This window comes from Dryobates pubescens, chromosome 6 (genome assembly GCF_014839835.1).
Source record: "Dryobates pubescens isolate bDryPub1 chromosome 6, bDryPub1.pri, whole genome shotgun sequence".
Taxonomy (NCBI): domain Eukaryota; kingdom Metazoa; phylum Chordata; class Aves; order Piciformes; family Picidae; genus Dryobates; species Dryobates pubescens.
In genome coordinates, this window is record NC_071617.1 from 1,770,298 (window position 1) to 1,789,591 (window position 19,294).

At 47.3% G+C, this 19,294-nt stretch overlaps 1 protein-coding gene across 1 annotated transcript in view; it reads left to right on the forward strand.

The window, feature by feature from the left end:
- Window positions 1-6,907: 6,907 nt before the first annotated feature.
- SENP6 (SUMO specific peptidase 6) overlaps window positions 6,908-19,294 on the forward strand; it is a 97,169-nt gene continuing 84,782 nt past the window's right edge. The window contains exon 1 of the mRNA XM_054162539.1: window positions 6,908-7,143. Coding sequence (XP_054018514.1) covers window positions 7,098-7,143 — 46 coding nt within the window. The 5' untranslated portion in view covers window positions 6,908-7,097. The remainder of the gene's footprint in view (window positions 7,144-19,294) is intronic.

Here is a 19,294-nt window from a genome sequence, read left to right on the forward strand (position 1 = left end):
AAGCTTTAGGCAAACAGGCATCTAATGAAACAGGCAGGGGAAAGGTGATCCTCCTCTAAGATGTGTGATCCTGCTGAAGCCATTTAAATCAGGTATTTTCTGTTTGCTGAATGCCTTTGTTTAAATTAGACACCCCTACTGAGAAGGATCTTGAGGCTAATGATTACTGATACAGTGTCTCCAAGGATTTTGGTTATGAAACAGAGCTTTCTGATGGGTGTGAGACCATTATAAAGGAAGATCATTTGTAAGCTGTGCCAGCTGGCAAATAATTCTATGTATGTATAACAACATGTATTTCTTTCCATGTGTGACTGGGAGAGCAACTTCTGTATAACTTAAAAAAGGTTCAGTATCTATTCAATGTCTTTTAAAGTACTTCACAAGTTGACTTACAGATATTGCCCAAACATTTGCTCCAGGTGATCCTGCTCTAGCAGGGGGGTTGCACTCGGTGATGTTCAGGGGTCCCTTCCAACCCCTGCCAAGCTGTGATCCTGTGCAAAGCTTAGAGACAGGATCTGATCCTGTGCATATATAGAATAGAATAGAATAGAATAGAATAGAATAGAATAGAATAGAATAGAATAGAATAGAATAGAATAGAATAGACCAGGTTGGAAAAGACCCTCAAGGTCATCGTGTCTAACCTATCATCCAACACCACCTAATCAACTAACCCATGGCACCAAGCACCCTATCAAATCTCCTCCTAAACACCTCCAATGATGGTGACTCCACCACCTCCCCAGGCAGCACATTCCAATGGGCAATCACTCTCTCTGTGCAAAACTTCCTCCTAACCTCCAGCCGAAACTTCCCCTGGTGCAACTTGAGACTGTGTCCTCTTGTTCTGGTGCTGGTTGCCTGGGAGAAGAGACCAACCCCCACCTGGCTACAACCTCCCTTCAGGTAGTTGTAGAGAGCAAGAAGGTCACCCCTGAGCCTCCTCTTCTCCAGGCTAAGCAACCCCAGCTCCCTCAGTCTCTCCTCATAGGCTGTGTTCCAAACCCCTCACCAACTTCATTGCCCTTCTCTGGACACGCTCCAGCAAGTCAACCTCCTTCCTAACCTGAGGAGCCCAGAACTGGACACAGGACTCGAGGTGTGGCCTAACCAGTGCAGAGCACAGGGGCACAATGACCTCCCTGCTCCTGCTGGCCACACTATTCCTGATGCAGGCCAGCGGTGTGCCCAGGTGGCCAAGAGGGCCAATGGCATCCTGGCCTGCATCAGGAACAGTGTGGCCAGCAGGAGCAGGGAGGTCATTGTGCCCCTGTGCTCTGCACTGGTTAGGCCACACCTCGAGTCCTGTGTCCAGTTCTGGGCTCCTCAGGTTAGGAAGGACATTGAGACACTTGAAGGTGTCCAGAGAAGGGCAACAAGGCTGGGGAGAGGCCTTGAGCACAGCCCTGTGAGGAGAGGCTGAGGGAGCTGGGGTTGCTTAGCCTGGAGAAGAGGAGGCTCAGGGGAGACGTCATTGCTCTCTACAACTACCTGAAGGGAGGTTGTAGCCAGGAGGGAGTTGGTCTCTTCTCTTAAGCAACCAGCACCAGAACAAGAGGACACAGTCTCAAGTTGCACCAGGGGAAGTTTAGGCTCGAGGTGAGGAGAAAGTTCTTCCCAGAAAGAGAGATTGGCCATGGGAATGTGCTGCCCAGGGAGGTGGTGGAGTCACCATCCCTGGAGGTGTTCAAGAAGGGATTGGATGAGGCACTTGGGGCCATGGTTTAGTCATGAGGTCTGTGGTGACAGGTTGGACTTGATGATCTTTGAGGTCTCTTCCAACCTTGGTGATTCTGTGACACTGCTCTCAACCACTCTTTTATACCTATAAATCTCACTTTGATGCCTAATGAGTTGTAATCTTTGTAGCCCAACAGTTGCTTGATCTCACTGCCCAAGAAGAGAACTTGCAGATTTAACCAAGCCTGTCTCTCTTTGGATGGTTATAATGCAGCAATGACCAACATGTAAGAGCAGCTCTTTAGGCAAAAGCCAGAGAAATGAATAATGGGAGTTTCATTTGAAAGATGTTTCTGATAGTAGCAGGAATCCATCATTCCTCATTAATACATTCAAAGAACAGTTCCAAGAGCAACAGTGGAAAACAGTGGAAAAATAATTCAGCCCCTACCCATTCTTTCCTGAAAGGTGGGACTGTTAGAAAGCATTGATTTAAAGTCTGGAGAATGGGTTCCTGGGTTGTAAATAACACCAAAAAAATTATTCAAGGTGCCTATAAATTTCCTTAAACTTCTACATGCAATTTATGTCTGGGGAAAGAAAATGAAGTAATGTACACTAGCACAACTGCAGAAGCTGCATAACTGCAATGCCAAGCCCATTTTATTCCTTAATCAAGGAAACAGTGTTCCTGTGGAGTGGCCACCCCCATTTTAATGGCTAACCTCAAAAACACAAAGGAAAGAAGAATCAATTGGAGAGAATCAGAAATACAAAGCAAAACAGGTGTATTGTTTCCCACAATGTCAGTGCTTAAAGCCATAGTCAGTAATAGATTCACTGCAGGGAGAGAAGGAAACATTAGATTTGAAAGGTGGGAAAAAAAAAATCATCTTCATCATTACCTAATGAGGTGATCAGCATCTCACTCTACACACTGCTGTGCCAACAGAGCTGTGCACAAGCATTGGTAAATGCAGGATCTTGGATTGTCAGCTATCCATAGCAGGACTAGCCAGCTTCCAGTGGCTGCTGGAGTCCAGAAAGCAAGGATCTGATTTGTTTCACACTCTGTCAACACAACTAACAATTTGACTAAGTGACAGAAAACTCAGTAAATCCTGAAATACAAATCACAGAAACATTCAGGTTGGGAAAGACCCTCAGCATCACCAAGCCCAACCATCAACCCTACTCTGCAAGGGTCACCCCTAAACCACAGCCCCAAGCACCACAGCCAAACCACCTTCAAACACAGCTAGCCTTGGGGACTCCAGCACCTCCCTGCCCAGCACATTCCAAACCCTGACCACTCTTGTGCCTAAGCTCCACTCTAAACCCCCCCAGGGGCAGCTTGAGGCTGCTCCCTCCTGTTCTGTCACTAATTCCCTGTGAGAAGAGACCAGCACCAACTTCTCCACAACCTCTTTTCAAGGGAGTTGCAGACAGCCAGGAGCTCTCCCCTCAACCTCCTCTCTCGCACTAACCATCCCGAGCTCCTTCAGGCTCCCTCCAGCAGATTTCTTCTCCAGGCCCTTCACAGCTTCCTTACCCTTCTCTGCCTTGGCTCCAGCACCCCCACATCTCTCCCGTACTGAGGTGCCCAAAACTGGAGACAATATTCAAGTTGTGGCCTGCCCAGAGCTGAGTCTCAGGGGACAATCCCCTCCCTGCCCCTGCTGGACACAGCATTGCTGATCCCAGCCAGGATGCCTTTGGCTTTCTTGGCCCCCTGGGCACACTGCTGGCTTCTCTTCAGCTGCATGGCCATCAGCATCCCCAGGTCGCAGCTGCCAGACAGCTTTCCAGCCACACTGCCCCAGGCCTGCAGCATTGCTTGGGGCTGTTGTGACCCAGGTGCAGTACAGTTTCCTCCACAAGGAAAGGGGATGCTGACTTTCTCTTTGTCACTCATCACTCAGTTACTTCTTACACATGATGAAAATCCTCTGGTTCTAAGTTAAGAAGATGCTGAGACTTCAATGCCATCAATATTGCATTCCCTCACAAACAATTCTCAAATGAAAAACAACACCAAACAAACAGGAAAATAAACCCAAACCAACCCCCAACCCACATTATAGGGCTTAGAACACACTACTAACAAAAGCTTAATGAAAAACAAGTTTACAAGAGATTTGACTACATACTCTTTTCTGGCATCCCTCAAGAGCTTCAAAATGCAGGGAAAAAAGAACACTGCAGGTGGTTGTAATTTGGGGCAGCTCTTCTCCCTGGAAAAAAACCAAACAGTAGAAATCAGCTTATCAATCAAAAAGTGTAAAATCAGCCATGCATCTCTGGTTGATAACTGCTTCCCCTGTCATTTCAACTTTAAATGGTTCTCCTCCCCTTCTTCTCTGCTCTAGAGAGGCCTCCCCTGGAATATTGCATCCAGTTCTGGGCTCCCCACTTCAAGAGGGACAGAGATCTACTTGAAAGAGTCCAAGGGAGGGCTACAAGGATGATTGAGGGACTGGAGCACTGCCTGGGGATGTTTAATCTGGAAAGGAGAAGACTGAGAGGGGATCAAATAAATGCCTATAAATATCTGAAGGCTGGGGGTCAGAAAGGAAGGGACAGGCTCTGCTCAGCTGCTCCCTGTGATAGGACAAGGGGCAATGGATGCAAGCTACAGCACAGGAGGTTCCACCTCAAGATGAGGAGGAACTTCTTCACTGTGAGGGTCACAGAGCCCTGGAGCAGGCTGCCCAGAGAGGTTGTGGAGTCTCCTCTGGAGACTTTCCAGCCCTGTCTGGATGTGTTCCTGTGTGCCCTGTGCTGGATTCTCTGCTCCTGCTCTGGCAGGGGGGTTGGACTGGAAGCTCTCCAGAGGTCCCTTCCAACCCCTGACATCCTGTGCAATACTTGTAATCTTTACTGCACCTCAATTCACTAAGACAATGAATCTATGTTTGATGTCTTGACTTGAGCAACAAAAGTACACTTCTGTGCATGAAACATTTACTGAAACAACTCATAACTATTTGGATTTAAAGAAAACTGAAGAAGTGGGTAGACCTGAACCTGTCTGGTCTCAACTGTCAGAACTTATTTTTGTGGGTTAATGCTATAATCTTGGCTGTAAACTCTGTCTGGATCACAGGATGCTACGGGTTTGAAGGGACCTCTGGAGAGCTTCCAGTCCAACCTCCCTGCCAGAGCAGGAGCATATAGCTATATCACAGGAGGGTTGGACTCAATGATCTCCAGAGGTTCCTTCCAATCCCTAACATCCTGTGATAATCTAGTGCAGGTCACACAGGAACACATCCAGATAGTATCATAGAATCAGTCAGGGTTGGAAGGGACCACAAGGATCATCTAGTTCCAACCCCCCTGCCACGGGCAGGGACACCCCACACTAGATCAGCCGGGCCACAGCCTCATCCAGCCTGGGCTTAAACACCTCTAGGGATGGGGCCCCAACCACCTCCCTGGACAACCCATCCCAGGGCTTCACCACTCTCATGGGGAAGAACTTCCCCTTCACCTCCAGCTTCATTCCATTCCCCCTAGTCCTATCACTGCCTGAGATCCTGAGAAGTCCCTCCCCAGCCTTCTTGTAGGCCCCCTTCAGATGGTCTTGAAGGCCTCTATGATGCCCTTCTGAGAGGCAACAGGGTATGGTTTAAAAGAAGAGATTCTAAGTATTTTTTTGGTGGTGTTTGGTTTTTGTTGTTGTTGTTATTTATTTTTTAACATGTATTTATTTTTGGTGTTTAATGAGGTTTCTATTAAACAGATGATCTTCTGGTTTCTGTATAAAGATGATGCACTGATTGTTTCCCTGCTTCCCATTAATTTTATTACTAATAAGCCAGGAATATTTTGTCTCCCCTCTTTCAGAAAGTCCTTCCCCCCCCCCCCCCAAGAGATTTTGAGGATCGAGGTGTGTAGGTTTGCCAAGGCTGTTCCACCTTTTGGAATGCTTTCTAATTGCTGTCCTTAGCTCTGGCAGTGTGACGCAGCACTCGGCAAACAGGCTGATGTCTCCTGAGCCTCCTTCCAGGCCAGCTCTGCAGACTTCTCTGCTTCTGTTTTTTTTTAACCTCCAAGTACACTGACGTGGAAGGGTTGCTCAAAACACTGGCTTATTAATTATCAGTATAGAAAAGCTGGGAATTAGAGCAACACATTCAGAAGGCTTAAACCAAACCACTTTTCTCTCTCTTTTCTTTTTTCATTTGCACTAGGTACTTAACTTTCCTACTGTAGGACTTTAGTCTACAAACTCTGAAGTTTAAGCAGTTTTGGAAGCTCTCTTGTCAGGGGTTAGTCCCTTTAGGATCTAGGTACTTGTGAAGCATAGAATTTTCTCACTTCTCCACTAAAATTGAGACCAGTAGAACTCCAGATGAAGGAACCTGTCCCTAACTCAACTGCTCTGAATTCACCTTCCTTTTTTTTCCCCCTCTTTCTTAAGGGATTTAGGGTTTCAGAACTTTAGCCTTTACAAGGTGGCTTTTAAAAACGTGAAACCTTACAGGCTAAAAAAAAATAAAAACAATTAAAAACTGAAAAATAAGAGGGTTTGTTTTCAAAAGCCAAATCTACCTGAGGCCATGACTTGCACTTTCTGCACAGTTTGCTCGGCGAGGCTGCACGCTTGGCAGAATCCGAGGCTTGGGTTCAAACACGCCTTGGCGGGGCCGCAGAGGCTTTTATGATCGATACAAGAATTCCAAAGACCTTCTGTGGCCTTTTGCCCAAAGCGTGAGCGAGGCGGCAGCCCGGCGGGGCCTCAGACCTGCGCAATGGACTCCCGCACTCCTCGAAGTTCATTCATTTTACGCAGGCCGAGCCACCTCCTCACCTCCCAAAAGCTGCTGCCTCCGAGCCCGTCGAGGGGGGAGCGGGAGAGCCCGAGGCGCTGCCGGGCGCAGCCCAGCTGCGGCCATTTTATCGTCTAGGGGCCGGGGCCGGCCGGCGGCCCCCGCGGCGGGTGGCGGGGCGGGCGCGCCGGGGGTCTGGGCAGGGAAGCGCTGGTGAGGCCCTGCCGCGCCGTTCATGGAGGAGAGGGGCGGCAGCGCGGCGCGCACCGTTCCCTCGTCCTCGCCCTGCGCTCGGAGGCGCCTCGGGCGGGCTCTCGGCCAGGCCCATCTCACCCGCCGGGCGCCATCGGCGGTTGCTGGGCCCGACCCGGCTGGCAGCCGCTCGAGGGGCTGCCGGTGGCGGCCGCGGTGAGGGAGGAGCGGGCGCGCTGCCGCCCTTTCCTCCTGCGTGGGGGCCGGAAGGCAACGCGGCCCGGGAGCGAGAGAGGGCCGGGCCTCGGCGGCGCCGCCGCCGCTGCGGGTCACCCAGCCTTCCGCAGTGGGGGTGGGCGGCGGAGCGCGCAGGCCGGGGGAAGGGCCAGGCCCCGCCGTCTCTCTGGGCGATGGAGTGAGGCTGCGAGGCTCAGCAGCGGGAAGATGGCCGGTGGCGGCGGCGGCTGCAGAGACAGCTTGTTTCTGGAAGGTGCGTGCATGGCTGAGAGGGGGGCAGCGCGGCCCGTGGGCTGCGTTTCCCTTCTGGCAGCCAGTAAGGGGCACGGTGCAGACTGGGGAATGGGGGAGGCGGGTGAGCGTTTGCATCTTGGGGGGGGGGGGGGGGGGGGAGGAATGGGTCCCCTTCGGGGGGACGACGACAATGAGGGGTGGCTTCGTGGTGGGTGGAAGGGTGCGTGCCACCAAGGGTCGCTCGATTTGGTAGAGAAAAGACCTGCTTTTGAGGGAGGGGGTTCGTGAGGGCGATTTGATTTTATCTTTCTTTCTTTTCGTGTTGGGAGGCTTTGGAAGTGCAGTGTTTTCTTTGTAGGGGCAGAGCGCCGGGAGCAGCCCGGGCTTGCTGCAGCAGGGCCGGCTGTGCAGCGGCAGGAATCCTCTCTCCCGAGGGGTGGTGGTGGGCTGGGGGCGGCCGGGCAAGGTTAGCGCTAGGTGAGGAGGTGGAAGCGAGGATTGCTGTGCCGCCTCCTCGCTGCATTTCCCTGCCCGTAGTCGGCTCCCAGGCCCCGGCCTAGCCCGGACCCGTTTCCCCTTACCATAAAAATGAGTCTCCGCTGCTCCTAAAATGCTACTTTAAAGGTCTGGGGCTGAGATCAATGTTGGGATGGGGCATCGTTTTTACCTTTGCCTTACGAAGATGGTGATGAATCTAGCAGCTGCAACTGAAGGAAACATTTATAAAGCTTTGAGCAATCTGATTTTTTTTAATGATTTTTTTTTTTTGCCTTTTTGTCTTTTTTTTGTTTGGTTGGTTGGTTGGTTGGTTTGGGGTTTTTTTTTTTGGCCACCGTAAAGCTCTTAACTGTAATGCAAAAAAAGTCTTCTGAAATTCGAGTGTCTTTAACTGTTGAGCCTTTACAGTTTCACCGATGGGGGGGCAAAAAAAGAAATAAATCTGATGTTGTAGTGTTGCACAATTGCTGTGAGCACATATCCCGGTGAGACATAGGCCAGTGGCCTGCTGAAGTACCCTGATGATAACGAAGAAAAGATGTATTAATGAAGTAAGTTGCTCCTCATAAGCTGAGGTGTTTTTTTTCAAGTCAGGGGTAAGTTCATCCCTGGAGATTTCTGTGGTACCTGTGTTATGTAGAACGTGCTTCTTGCAGATTCTCTTTTGCTGCAGGATGTTGGGTTCTATTTTTTTCTTACTAGATGCTGTGGAATAGGAATACTCTGTGGTCAAAAGAGTGCCTTTTTTAATTGACTAGTCTGACATTTGTTGGCGTTCAGAAACTCTTCCTGGTTAACTACAGCAGCCACTTTACCTCTCTTCTACCTTTAAAGTCTTTGGTAGTGAAATGCAGGCATAGCTCTTTCTGTCCTGAACTCTTTACACAGAAGACAGACAGCTGGAAGTGTCAGGGTGATGACTAGTCGCTGTTTTCTGTGTGCACCTTGGCTCCTTGCTGGTTGGACAGGTAGCTAATACAGATTTCATATGCACCACCCCCTTGTCTTTTACTTATGGGATCTCTTTCCAGCAGCAGGACCAGTGTGACACTGGATAGCATCCTTGTTGGAAGCTTCAGTATTCCACGACTGGTGAAGCGAGATATCAGCTGGGTTTGTGTTTCCTCATTATTTGGGGCCGTGTTAGTTCTAGGGCTGGTGATGTGGTAGTAACCCTGAGTGTATAAAGAAAACCTCATGTGGATGGTGGTGACAAAGGTTTTCTGAGGGTGGCCCAAGTCCAAAAGGGATGGTAATACCATAGCAGGTCTAGTGAGAGATGGCAGACTTTGTGCTCATTTGAAGCAGAAGAAGGCTTTCAGATATTGAGAGGCTCTTATTGGAGATGTTTGCTTCATAGGGAAAGAGAAAGGATGAAGGCATGGATTTTTTGGCAATTTGTAATCTGGAAACATAGAGCAGCATGCTAGATCAACCTAATGGGTTGGAGCTATTATCCAAAGACTAGACAAGCATGAGAGTGTCAGAGTTGTGAAACAGGTACAATGTGGACAAAAATTGGGATAAAAGTGTTGTAAAATAGGAACTGTGTCAAGTTCAGCTGCAAGATGATGATGGGCCTAGCATTACAAGCAGTCTAAATGTGTATATTTCATCAAGTCTGCTGTAGTCTCTATAAGCAAAACAACAACAATCGTTTACTTGATGTTTTTGGAAGGGTGGTAGAGAGGAGAGGGGAGGACTGCTCTGTCCATCCCTGCCAGTAATGCACACACCAAATGAATGACGTGCCAAATGGATGTCAGCAATATCACTGATTGAATTCAGTCTGATGGAGTCTGTGCTGTTTCAGTACGTACCTGTGTGTGTGTGTGTGGACATGTACGTGCCCAGAAACTGCTGGTGTTCTCATGCTTGTCTTTGACTGTCAGTCAGAGTTAAAGTAAACATACAGTTAGGTGAAATCAGTTGCTTTAAAGTATAATAGTTGTTCAGTGCTTGGGGTTTGGTTGCATATGTTGAGTAAGGTCCTGCTTAGTGTAACAGATGTTGCTGTGAAGAAATATGGCTGTCATTCTGCTCCTAAAGTGCCTTTTAATATTTGGATTATTTTATTCTCCAATAAAACCCAAGTGGCCTTTCTGGAAGGGTATTCCTTGACTGATTTATCTGTTGTCTTTCTGGTAATGTCATTCTTGAGCACAGTGATTCATGCTGGTACCTGGTTTCTGTCCAGTTTTGCATGTCTGATGTGCCATCGAATTTTGTGCTGGGTTCCATGGACTTGTTTTGTGGAAAATGTGGAAGAAGTTCCTAGAACTATGAGGTTTGAATCTTTTTAAAGCTGCATCTGTTACTCTTCTGGAGCAGTACTAATAATTGCCATACATCATATACACTGATATGCATGATCTACATGTTTGCTTTTCTTGAGATGCCAGGACTTGATGATCTCAGAGGTCTGTTCCAGCCTCAACAGTTCTGTGATTCTGTGACTGTTGGAATGCAGAAGTGTAGAGAGCACCTTGTTTGTGTTACTTATGTCAGTTTGCAAGTGGAATGAGTAAAACTTTCCCATCATCTTCTTAATTGACTTTCCTACAGTAACATCTCAAAGTTATGGGCAAAATGTGCAGAAATTTACACTGAAAGCAGTCCTGTTGCATCAGAATTCTTCCATGTTTTGGAGGAATGGCAATGTAGTGATGAGAGATTCCCATCTGTAGGAATTCCTGTGGTTTTTTCAATTGATAGTCACACTTCCAATACAAAGCAGTGATAGCAAGTTTCTATTTTGGATTAGGATAGGGGAATGCTCAGCCTATAGAAGAGGGAGTCTGGTGGATCATTACTGGAGAAAAATCATTGGCATTCTGGTTGTATTCTGCCTCCTTGGATATTATGGACTTGCAAAGAAATTGTAATTTCTCTTTTCCAGCCTTAAAGTTTCCTTATGTTTGTGCAGTGGACAACAGGCAAACTTGAAAGTATTCCTAAATGCATGTATTTTCCATAAGCATGGAGAGACTTTTAACTCCTTCCTTGTTTTGTCTTTTCCAGCCTGCTGGTGGTGACTGTAGTGAGACTTTGACCCAATATTGAAGTTTCTTTTTGAGGACTTGAGGAGTTCCTCTCTGAGGAATGCAGCTAGTCCCTACCTTCAGAGCTGCAATCACCACAGAAATTTGCTCAGTTTCCATTCCATTTTCCTGCATCCAGGTTTCCTAATAGCAATAGAGAGCACTTTGTGGACTACCTGTTACCAGCAGCAGGAACTTGACAGTTGTCTGCCAGAGGACTCAGGAAGACTGCTTTGTTTTTCATTCAGCTCACACGTCTTTAGATTGTGAATTTCACACAGTGTCTTTACATAGTGAGTTGACTTCACTAAAGCAAGGGCTGTTGACTTGGGTATTTTTGCAAAGGTAGCTGAGATTCTGGAGTGGTACAAGAGGGCAGCACTGGTGTATTAGTGTGCAGACTAGGGAGTTGCCATTTGAAGCGGTGGCCAGCCTTTCCTGCCTTTTTTAATCATGTTGAGAAGTCTCTGACAGAAGCACCACAAATTAGTAGAGCAGAGTGGAGTTTATATTCAGATAGAACACTTGAAAATTTTCTACCTGCTATGACACTTCATTTTTCTCTTAATGGTGACATTTAATTAATTGTTGTAATTGTCTCTGCAACAGTCTTGAATGCTTTGTTTATGACCTAGAGGAGATTTGTGTTAGCTTGAAAATGAGGGGAAAGCATGCTCACAGAATGTTAGAGGTTGGAAGGGAACTCCAGAGATCCAGTCCAAGCCCCCTGCCAAAAGCAGGATCACCCAGGATAGTCAAAAATGAGGCAGGTTTTGGAAATCTCCAGAGAAGGAGACTCCACAGCCTCTCTGGGCAGCCTGTTCCAGTGCTCCATCACCCTCACTGCAAAGAAGTTTCTTCTCCTGTTGAGCTGAAACCTTCTCTGGTCAAGTTTGTCTCCATCGTTCCTTGTCTTATTCCTGTGCACCACCAAGAAGAGCTTGGCCCCCTCCACTTGACCCCCACCCCTCAGAAGTTGATGGACATGTTTCAGGTATCATTCACCTTACTCTGTGTCGTTGCCATAATCCAAACTGCTGCTTTATGCTGCTGACATTTCCTGTGGTTTGCATCAATTCCCAGACAGGTTCTGTTTCCTCTGTTTTTGTTGAGAGTTTCCTATCTGAAAGTGCCTCACTTGTGTCTCCCAATCCTATGTCCCATTCAGAGCTTCTTTCCAGCACTGCATATGTGTCTTCTGAGACCTTTGCTCAGTTGTCCTTCCCAGTGGCTTTAAGAGTAATCAACTTTCTCACTGACTTCAGTGACAGATTGTTTTCTAGGAATTAAACCCACTTGCTTAGGACTTTCAGCTTGCTTAGAATTGTCAACAAAGTCAAACTGAGATGTGCATCTTAGAATCATAGAAGTGTTGGGGTTGGAAGGGACCTCAAGGATCAGCCAGTTCCAACCCTCCTGCCATGGGCAGGGACACCTCACACTACAGCAGGTTGCTCACAGCCACTGCTGTCTTCTTTTTGTTTTTTTGGGTGATAGGTGCCATAAAATAGTCAGAAAGACAGGCTGCTTCTTAGAGCATGTAGAAAGGTACTAAAAATAAACATCATTTATCTCTCAGTGCTGTGTAACATACACTGTGTAATATGCTTGGGAGCACATGCTAAAATAATAGCCTGTTCCCAGGTCCTCTTGCACATCATCACCTTCTCAATGTTGAGCTGTAGGATTCTAGGAGCCCAGGCTGCTCCTCAGCTTTCTGAGTAGGGAATCACCTGTGTGCAGTTTTCTGGTTATCATTATGGGGGCATTTGTTGTTTTGTAGTTTTCTCCTGAGTAGCTGCTGCTCTAAGAACTTTGCACAAAGATGGAATGTAGAAGCTGCAGAGGTAAGATTGTCCTGCATGAGGTGCTTCAGCCACTCTTTTCTGGCACTTGGACTTGGTAGGAAAGCACTCCTCTTTCCCCAGAAAAAGGACTGAGATTCTACTGAGGTTTAGTGGCAAAATGATGATAATAATGTGAGACTGTTTCTAAAAGAGATTTTTATGCTGTGTAAGTGTAAATACAAAAGTAATAGCAATACCATTAGTAATAATATTGATGTGTGGCTTGAGAGTGAGCATAAACCAACATTTTGCTTACACAGATACTTCTGTGATGTAATTTATGTAGTTTAGTCTTTTGCTACTTGTTTTATGTACAAGAATAAAACATAATGGATTATTTATTGTCATGGTTTCAGCAGCAACAATGGCTTGTATTACTGCTGTTGCTGGAAGGTTATGCATGGATTTCAGTGCAGTGTCAGACTTCACCTTTTCTACAGAGTTTGAGCTGTGTAACATGATTGAAGAATAGAACAGAATTAACCAGGTTGGAAAAGACCTCAGAGATCATCCAGTCCAACCTATCACCCAGCACCATCTGATCAACTCAACCATGGCACCAACTGCCTCATCCAGGCTCTTCCTAAGCACCTCCAGTGATGGTGACTCCACCACCTCCCTGGGCAGCACATCCCAATGGCCAATCTCTCTTGCTGGGAAGACCTTCTTCCTCACATCCACCCTACACCTCCCCTGGCACAGCTTGAGACTGTGTCCTCTTGTTCTGGTGCTGGCTGCCTGGGAGAAGAGCCCAACTCCCACCTGGCTACAACCTCCCTTCAGGGAGTTGTAGAGAGTAAGAAGGTCTCCCCTGAGCCTCCTCTTGAATTGGCATAACTGAGGTTTGCCAGGGGGTTTTGTGTTGTAGCAGGTCCCATAATGTGATACTAACCACCAAACTCACCCCTTTTAAGTATTGCTTTATATGAATGAGGGTTTTTTGAGTCAGCTTTCATCTCCTCCCTTCCTGCTAATGGCCATTAAACCCTTTTCTTTGCAGGGTGCAGACCTCATAGGTAAATAGCTAGAAATATTGTGAAATATGCCCACAGAGAAGTCAGAATTGATGCCCTTGAAGCAAAGGTTTCAGTGTTGGCTCAGCATGGTTCAGTTAGCTGCTGAGGTGTTAGCTCACATGCTGAGTGACCAGCCAGGGGCAGGACAGCTGGAGGGCTGAGCTCACAGGACAGTGGATGCCTTCATCAGCCTGTGTGTGATGGTGATAGGTTGGACTCAGTGATCTCACAGGTCTTTTCCAACCTGGTTAATTCTATTCTATTGTAGAAAGGAGTGGAAGAGTGTCCAGGGTAGCCTAAGGTACTGCAGGAGGGCTGAGATAACATGATCAATAAAATTGGAGCTGTTACTGTTGGGGAGGCTGTAGAGATGCAATGAACAGGTGCTTTTAGGGGGGAAAGGGGCAAACATTAATTCTTCTCTTAACTAGGTTGTTTTCCAAGGCACTTCCATTGGGGGGAAACAGATATGGAGAGTTCCTTTGGGTCCATGTTTTATCAGCTGTTTGGTTTCAGTTTGGAGGGTTTAAGGATGTTCTTACATAGGTTGAAATCTGTTTGGTGAACTCTCCTCGATCACTTCTTGCTTAAAATTAAGCAAATAAAAGCAGTAGCAAAGATACTACTGCCTTTTCACTGGGTAGGATTAAGCCTGGTGCTAATCCTGTCTCAGAGATTTAGTTTTAGACAAGCATGTGTTCTTAAACTTGCTGCACCTGTATTCAGCAGTCTAGCATGTGTAGTATTTACAGCTGAAGCTGATCTTCAGCTGTAGTGAAGTCAAAGCTGGTGTCTGGTGTTGGTCAAGTCAGTTGCTTGTCAATGTCCTGTTAGAGGAGTAAATGGCACTTCCATCCTGGGTGCTCAGCCACCTGTGGGCATCATGACACAAAAGGAATTGCCAGGCAATCTTTATTTCCCTGCTCCTTCATAAAAGTGGTTTTAATTCTGCTGCTTGAGGCCACATGACTTAATTTCCTTTAGGAAATGGGGAAAAGATAACAAGTTCTTAAATAACAGGTTAAAAATCCAATGGTGTCTTTTTAATCATCAAATCACTGCCTAATTGAGTGACACATCTTTAGCTTGGAAGATATTCTTGAGAACTTAAAAGAATGTTGTGTGGTGTCGTGCTGTGTGGTGCAGCAGACAGCTGGAGGGAAGGGATCCATCCAGAGGGACCTTGACAGGCTGCAGAGGTGAGCCCAGGACAACCTCAGGAGGTTCAACAACACCAAATGCAAGGTCCTGCAGCTGGGTCAGGGCAATGCCAGGCACCAATATGGGCTGGGCAGGGACTGGCTGGAGAGCAGCCCTGAAGGAAAGGATCTGGGGATGCTGGGGGAGGAGAAGCTCAACAGGAGCCAGCAGGGAGCACTTGCAGCTCAAAGCCAATCACATCCTGGGCTGCAGCAAGAGAAGTGTGGCCAGGAGGTCGAGGGGGATGATTCTCCCACTCTGCTCTGGTGAGACCTCATGTGGAGCACTGTGTGCAGTTCTGCAGCCTCTGTTACAGGAAGGATCTGGAGGGGCTGGAAGGTGTCCAGAGAAGGGCCACGAGGATGATTAGAGGGTTGGAGCTCCTCTGCTATAAGGACAGACTGAAGGAGTTGGGGTTGTGCAGGCTGGAGAAGAGAAGGCGCTGAGGAGAACTAATTGTGGCCTTCCAGTATCTGCAGGGGGCTACAAGAAAGCTGAGGAGGGACTTTTGAGGGTGTCAGGGAGTGATAGGATTGGGGGGGATGGAGCAAAACTAGAAGTGGGGAGATTGAGATTGGATGTGAGGAAGAAGTTGTTCCCCAGGAGGGTGGTGAGAGCCTGGCACAGGTTGCCCAGGGAGGTGATGGAAGCCTCCTGCCTGGAGGTGTTTGCAGCCAGGCTGGAGGTGGCTGTGAGCAACCTGCTGTAGTGTGAGGTGTCCCTGCCCATGGCAGGGGGGTTGGAACTGGCTGAGCCTTGAGCTCCCTTCCAACCCTAACAATTCTATGAATCTGTGATTCTATAAGTAGACTTAGTAGTTCATTAGCACATGGCCATATTTGTGAGATGCCTTTTGAGTACTCTGGACAGAATGTTGTAAAAGTACTGAAAACTTACTTCAGTTTCTTGTCTGCTGTACTCTCCCTGCACAGGACTGGGGATTGTGCCAAATGCCATTCGGTCTCAAGTATAAATCAGAATACAGAAGGGCTAATGGTTATTTGGGTCCTGCAGCTAACAAGAGTAACTAAGTGCAAATAACTTTGGAGAAGTTGTTCTGGTTTTATTTGTGGTGCAATGTCTGCTGTGAGCTGAGGAAAGAGCATTTTGGCAATGCCATTGAGTAACTGTTGTGAATAATCCATGGAAGGAATTACTCGGAGGCTCGGGGGAGACCTCATTGCTCTCTACAGCTACCTGAAAGGTGGTTGTAGTCAGGAAGGGGTTGGTCTCTTCTCTCTAGCAACCAGCACCAGAACAAGAGGACACAGTCTCAAGCTGTGCCAGGGGAAGTTTAGGCTGGAGGTGAGGAGAAAGTTCTTCCCAGCAAGAGAGATTTGTCATTGGAATGTGCTGCCCAGGGAGGTGGTGGAGTCCCCATCCCTGGAGGTGTTCAAGAGGGGATTGGATGTGGCACTTGGTGCCATGGTCTAGTCATGAGGTCTGTGGTGACAGGCTGGACTCGATGATCTTTGAGGTCTCTTCCAACCTTGGTGATCCTGTGATACTTTTTGATCCAGGAGAACAGTTTGGTTATCAAAAGGCTTGTAGTAACTTCATGAGCATTGATGTCTTGTAGTTCAGGTCCACTAGCAATGTGCAATGTGGGTACAGCAGATTGGAAAGCAGTGCTTTCAAAATGAGCTGTGCACAGAACAGTGCAGGGATGAAGGTGCTCCTGCCTTGTGCAGGGCACTGATAAATGGGGTGTATGGATTCCCTGCAGCAGCGAGCTCTGACGTTGCTGCTTTTATCTTATCACGCTGTGACTCCATTTTGGATGCAAAGCTGCTGCCAGCCACTGCCTGGTTCTCTCTGCAAAGCTTAGCATTAGTAACTGGTTTGGGCAGAGGGACTGAAAGCACATTATTCACCCATTAGAGGGACTTATGTGTTGCAGCTGTACTGCTCTTAGGGCTCACTGCTGCAGGTGGGGGAGAGGGAGAGCTCTACATCTCTTCCCCACCTTTGCCTCCCTCCCCACCAAATTCGTGGTTGATCTCCTGTCCATCACCCCTGAAACTCACCACTTCATTGCCAAAGAGATTGAATTTGCTGTGTATCCCCTTGCCAGGCTGGTGCTTTGCCAAGCCTCTGCTGAACTTGCCCACTGAAGGGTAAGCAGGAGGGGCAGGACAGTGGCTTGGACTGGGGAGAGCGGACAGACTCTGCATGTGAGACGAGTAGGACATTGCCCTTCAGGGCCATGAGGATGAGCAGAGGGCTGGAGCACCTCTCCTATGAGGACAGACTGAAAGAGTTGGGGTTGTTCAGTCTGGAGAAGAGAAGGCTCCGAGGTGACCTCATTGTGGCCTTCCAGTATCTGAAGGGGGCTGCAAGAAGGCTGGGGAGGGACTTCTCGGCATCTCAGGTAGTGATAGGACTAGGGGGAATGGAATGAAGCTGGAGGTGGGGAGGAAGTTCTTCCCCATGAGAGTGGTGAAGCCCTGGGATGGGTTGTCCAGGGAGGTGGTTGGGGCCCCGTCCCTGGAGGTGTTTAAGCCCAGGCTGGCTGAGGCTGTGGCCAGGCTGATCTAGTGTGGGGTGTCCCTGCCCATGGCAGGGGGGTTGGAACTAGATGATCCTTGTGGTCCCTTCCAACCCTGACTGATACTATGATAGTTTCATCTCTCTGGTGAGCTGTTAAATCAGGCTAAGGTGTAACACCTAACTTAAACTTTAGAATTTACCTTTGTGAACCAGCAGCTGTATTCTGTCCAGGGAAATGAATATTTGATGTAAGAGGTTAACTTCTGTGCAGGGCAAGTTTATGGTGAAGGCTAGAGACTGGAGGAGATTAATGCACAGGCTGTGGTTATCTTTCCCAGTTGGTCAGCAGGCCTTGAAAAGGTTGTTGTTAAGGGGCAAATGCTGCATGAGGCAAGGAAAAAGGATCATAGAACTGACTACATGTCCCAGTAATTCCTGTGAACGAATAATCTGGTGTGAAAGACATGGAATTTGGGGTATCTTTCTCTGACTGAAGCCTAAATGGTTATGAAGAAAGAGCAGTGATGATTCAAAAAACTGTGAGAGGACTTCCTAGGGTTTTGTTTGTTTGCTTTCAGCTCATATAAGCTGTAGCAAGGTTTCCCTGGCTGGTTTGGTTTTGTTGTGTGTTGTTACTCTATTTTTCTCTCTGTTGTTGGGGTTTGGTGGTGGGTGTTTTGTCTTGTCCGTCTTTGGCTGATCTGGTCTTCTCTTTTTCTGTTTAAATAAGTCTTGCCACAAGGGTGCTTTAGGAATGATAAATGCCAATAATGTTTTGCTGGTGTGGTGAGCCAGAGTGCTGTAGGACATGATGAATATTATGTGATCTTAGAAATCAATGTCTATAAGAAACAGCTGCCAACAATACTGGCTACTTTCATGGGAATATTTCCACCCAGTGCCATGCAGTTGTTTTCCTTGTGCTCAAAAGCGTTCTGCTGAAGTGCTTTTTCTTACTATTACAGGGTGTAATGTTGTATTTGTGTGGTGTGTCCAATTGTTATGGTTCATTTAGCAAAATTTAAATGTCCTGCTGGTGACAGAATTTAACTTGATGGTCTAACAGACAGCTGATTCAGGAGCCCATTCGATGGGAATTTGAACTATGCAGTAGATGGTAGGTTTCATATTGACAATTGTCTGTGCAGTTTCTGAGGCTCTCTTCTTTTAAAACCAGAGTCCATTGTAGCTTTAGTTCTTCTACCAAAGCTTATTGTTTTCAGGCTCCTTTACAACTGGGAACTTCTGGACTGCTCTGGCCCAGGTCACTCTCTCTGCACATACCTGGCACAGCGGGGCAGTGAAGCTTTAACTCGAGATTGCCATAAGGCAAAGATGTTTTAGCTGAATCCTCACCTGATGAGTGCCACAACCAACACAAAGAAAAACAACAAACAAACAAAATCAAAACCAACCCAAAACCCACAACCAAAAAATGCACAACAACAACAACAAAATCTGTCACTAATGTGTTGTCCCTGGAGGTGGTCACAGATGGACTGGATGTGGCACTTGGAGCCGTGGTTTAGTTGTCAGGAGGTGTTAGGCATTAGGTAATAGGTTGGACTTGAGGATCTCTCAGGTCTTTTCCAACCTATTCTATGATAATCAATAAGTACTTTGCCATCTAGCAAAGCCTTTGTTAGGTGGAAAAGATGCTGCTCCTTACTTGGGAGATAGATGGACTCTCGCTCTTTGATAGAACCGATGGATCCAAGGTAAGCATGAGTTTCATGTTCAGGGGAAGGTGGCTGAAACTCCTCTCCAGGCTGGGCTCTTCAGAAGTTAGTTGTTCTGCTTCAGCTTTTGAGTGGTATTTCCTGATAAGTAGGTTCATAAGGGGGTGCAGTTAGTTATTTTGGTATATTATTCTTCACAGAAAGTATGATTGACTGTTGGAATGGGCTGCCCAGGGAGGTGGTGGAGTCACCATCACTGGAGGTGGTTAAAAAAGACTGGATGAGGTGCTTGGTGCCATGGTTTAGTTGATCAGATGGTGCTGGGTGGTAGGTTGGACTTGATGACCTTGAAGGTCTTTTGCAACATGCTTAATTCTGATTGAAAAGTAGTTGATTGAT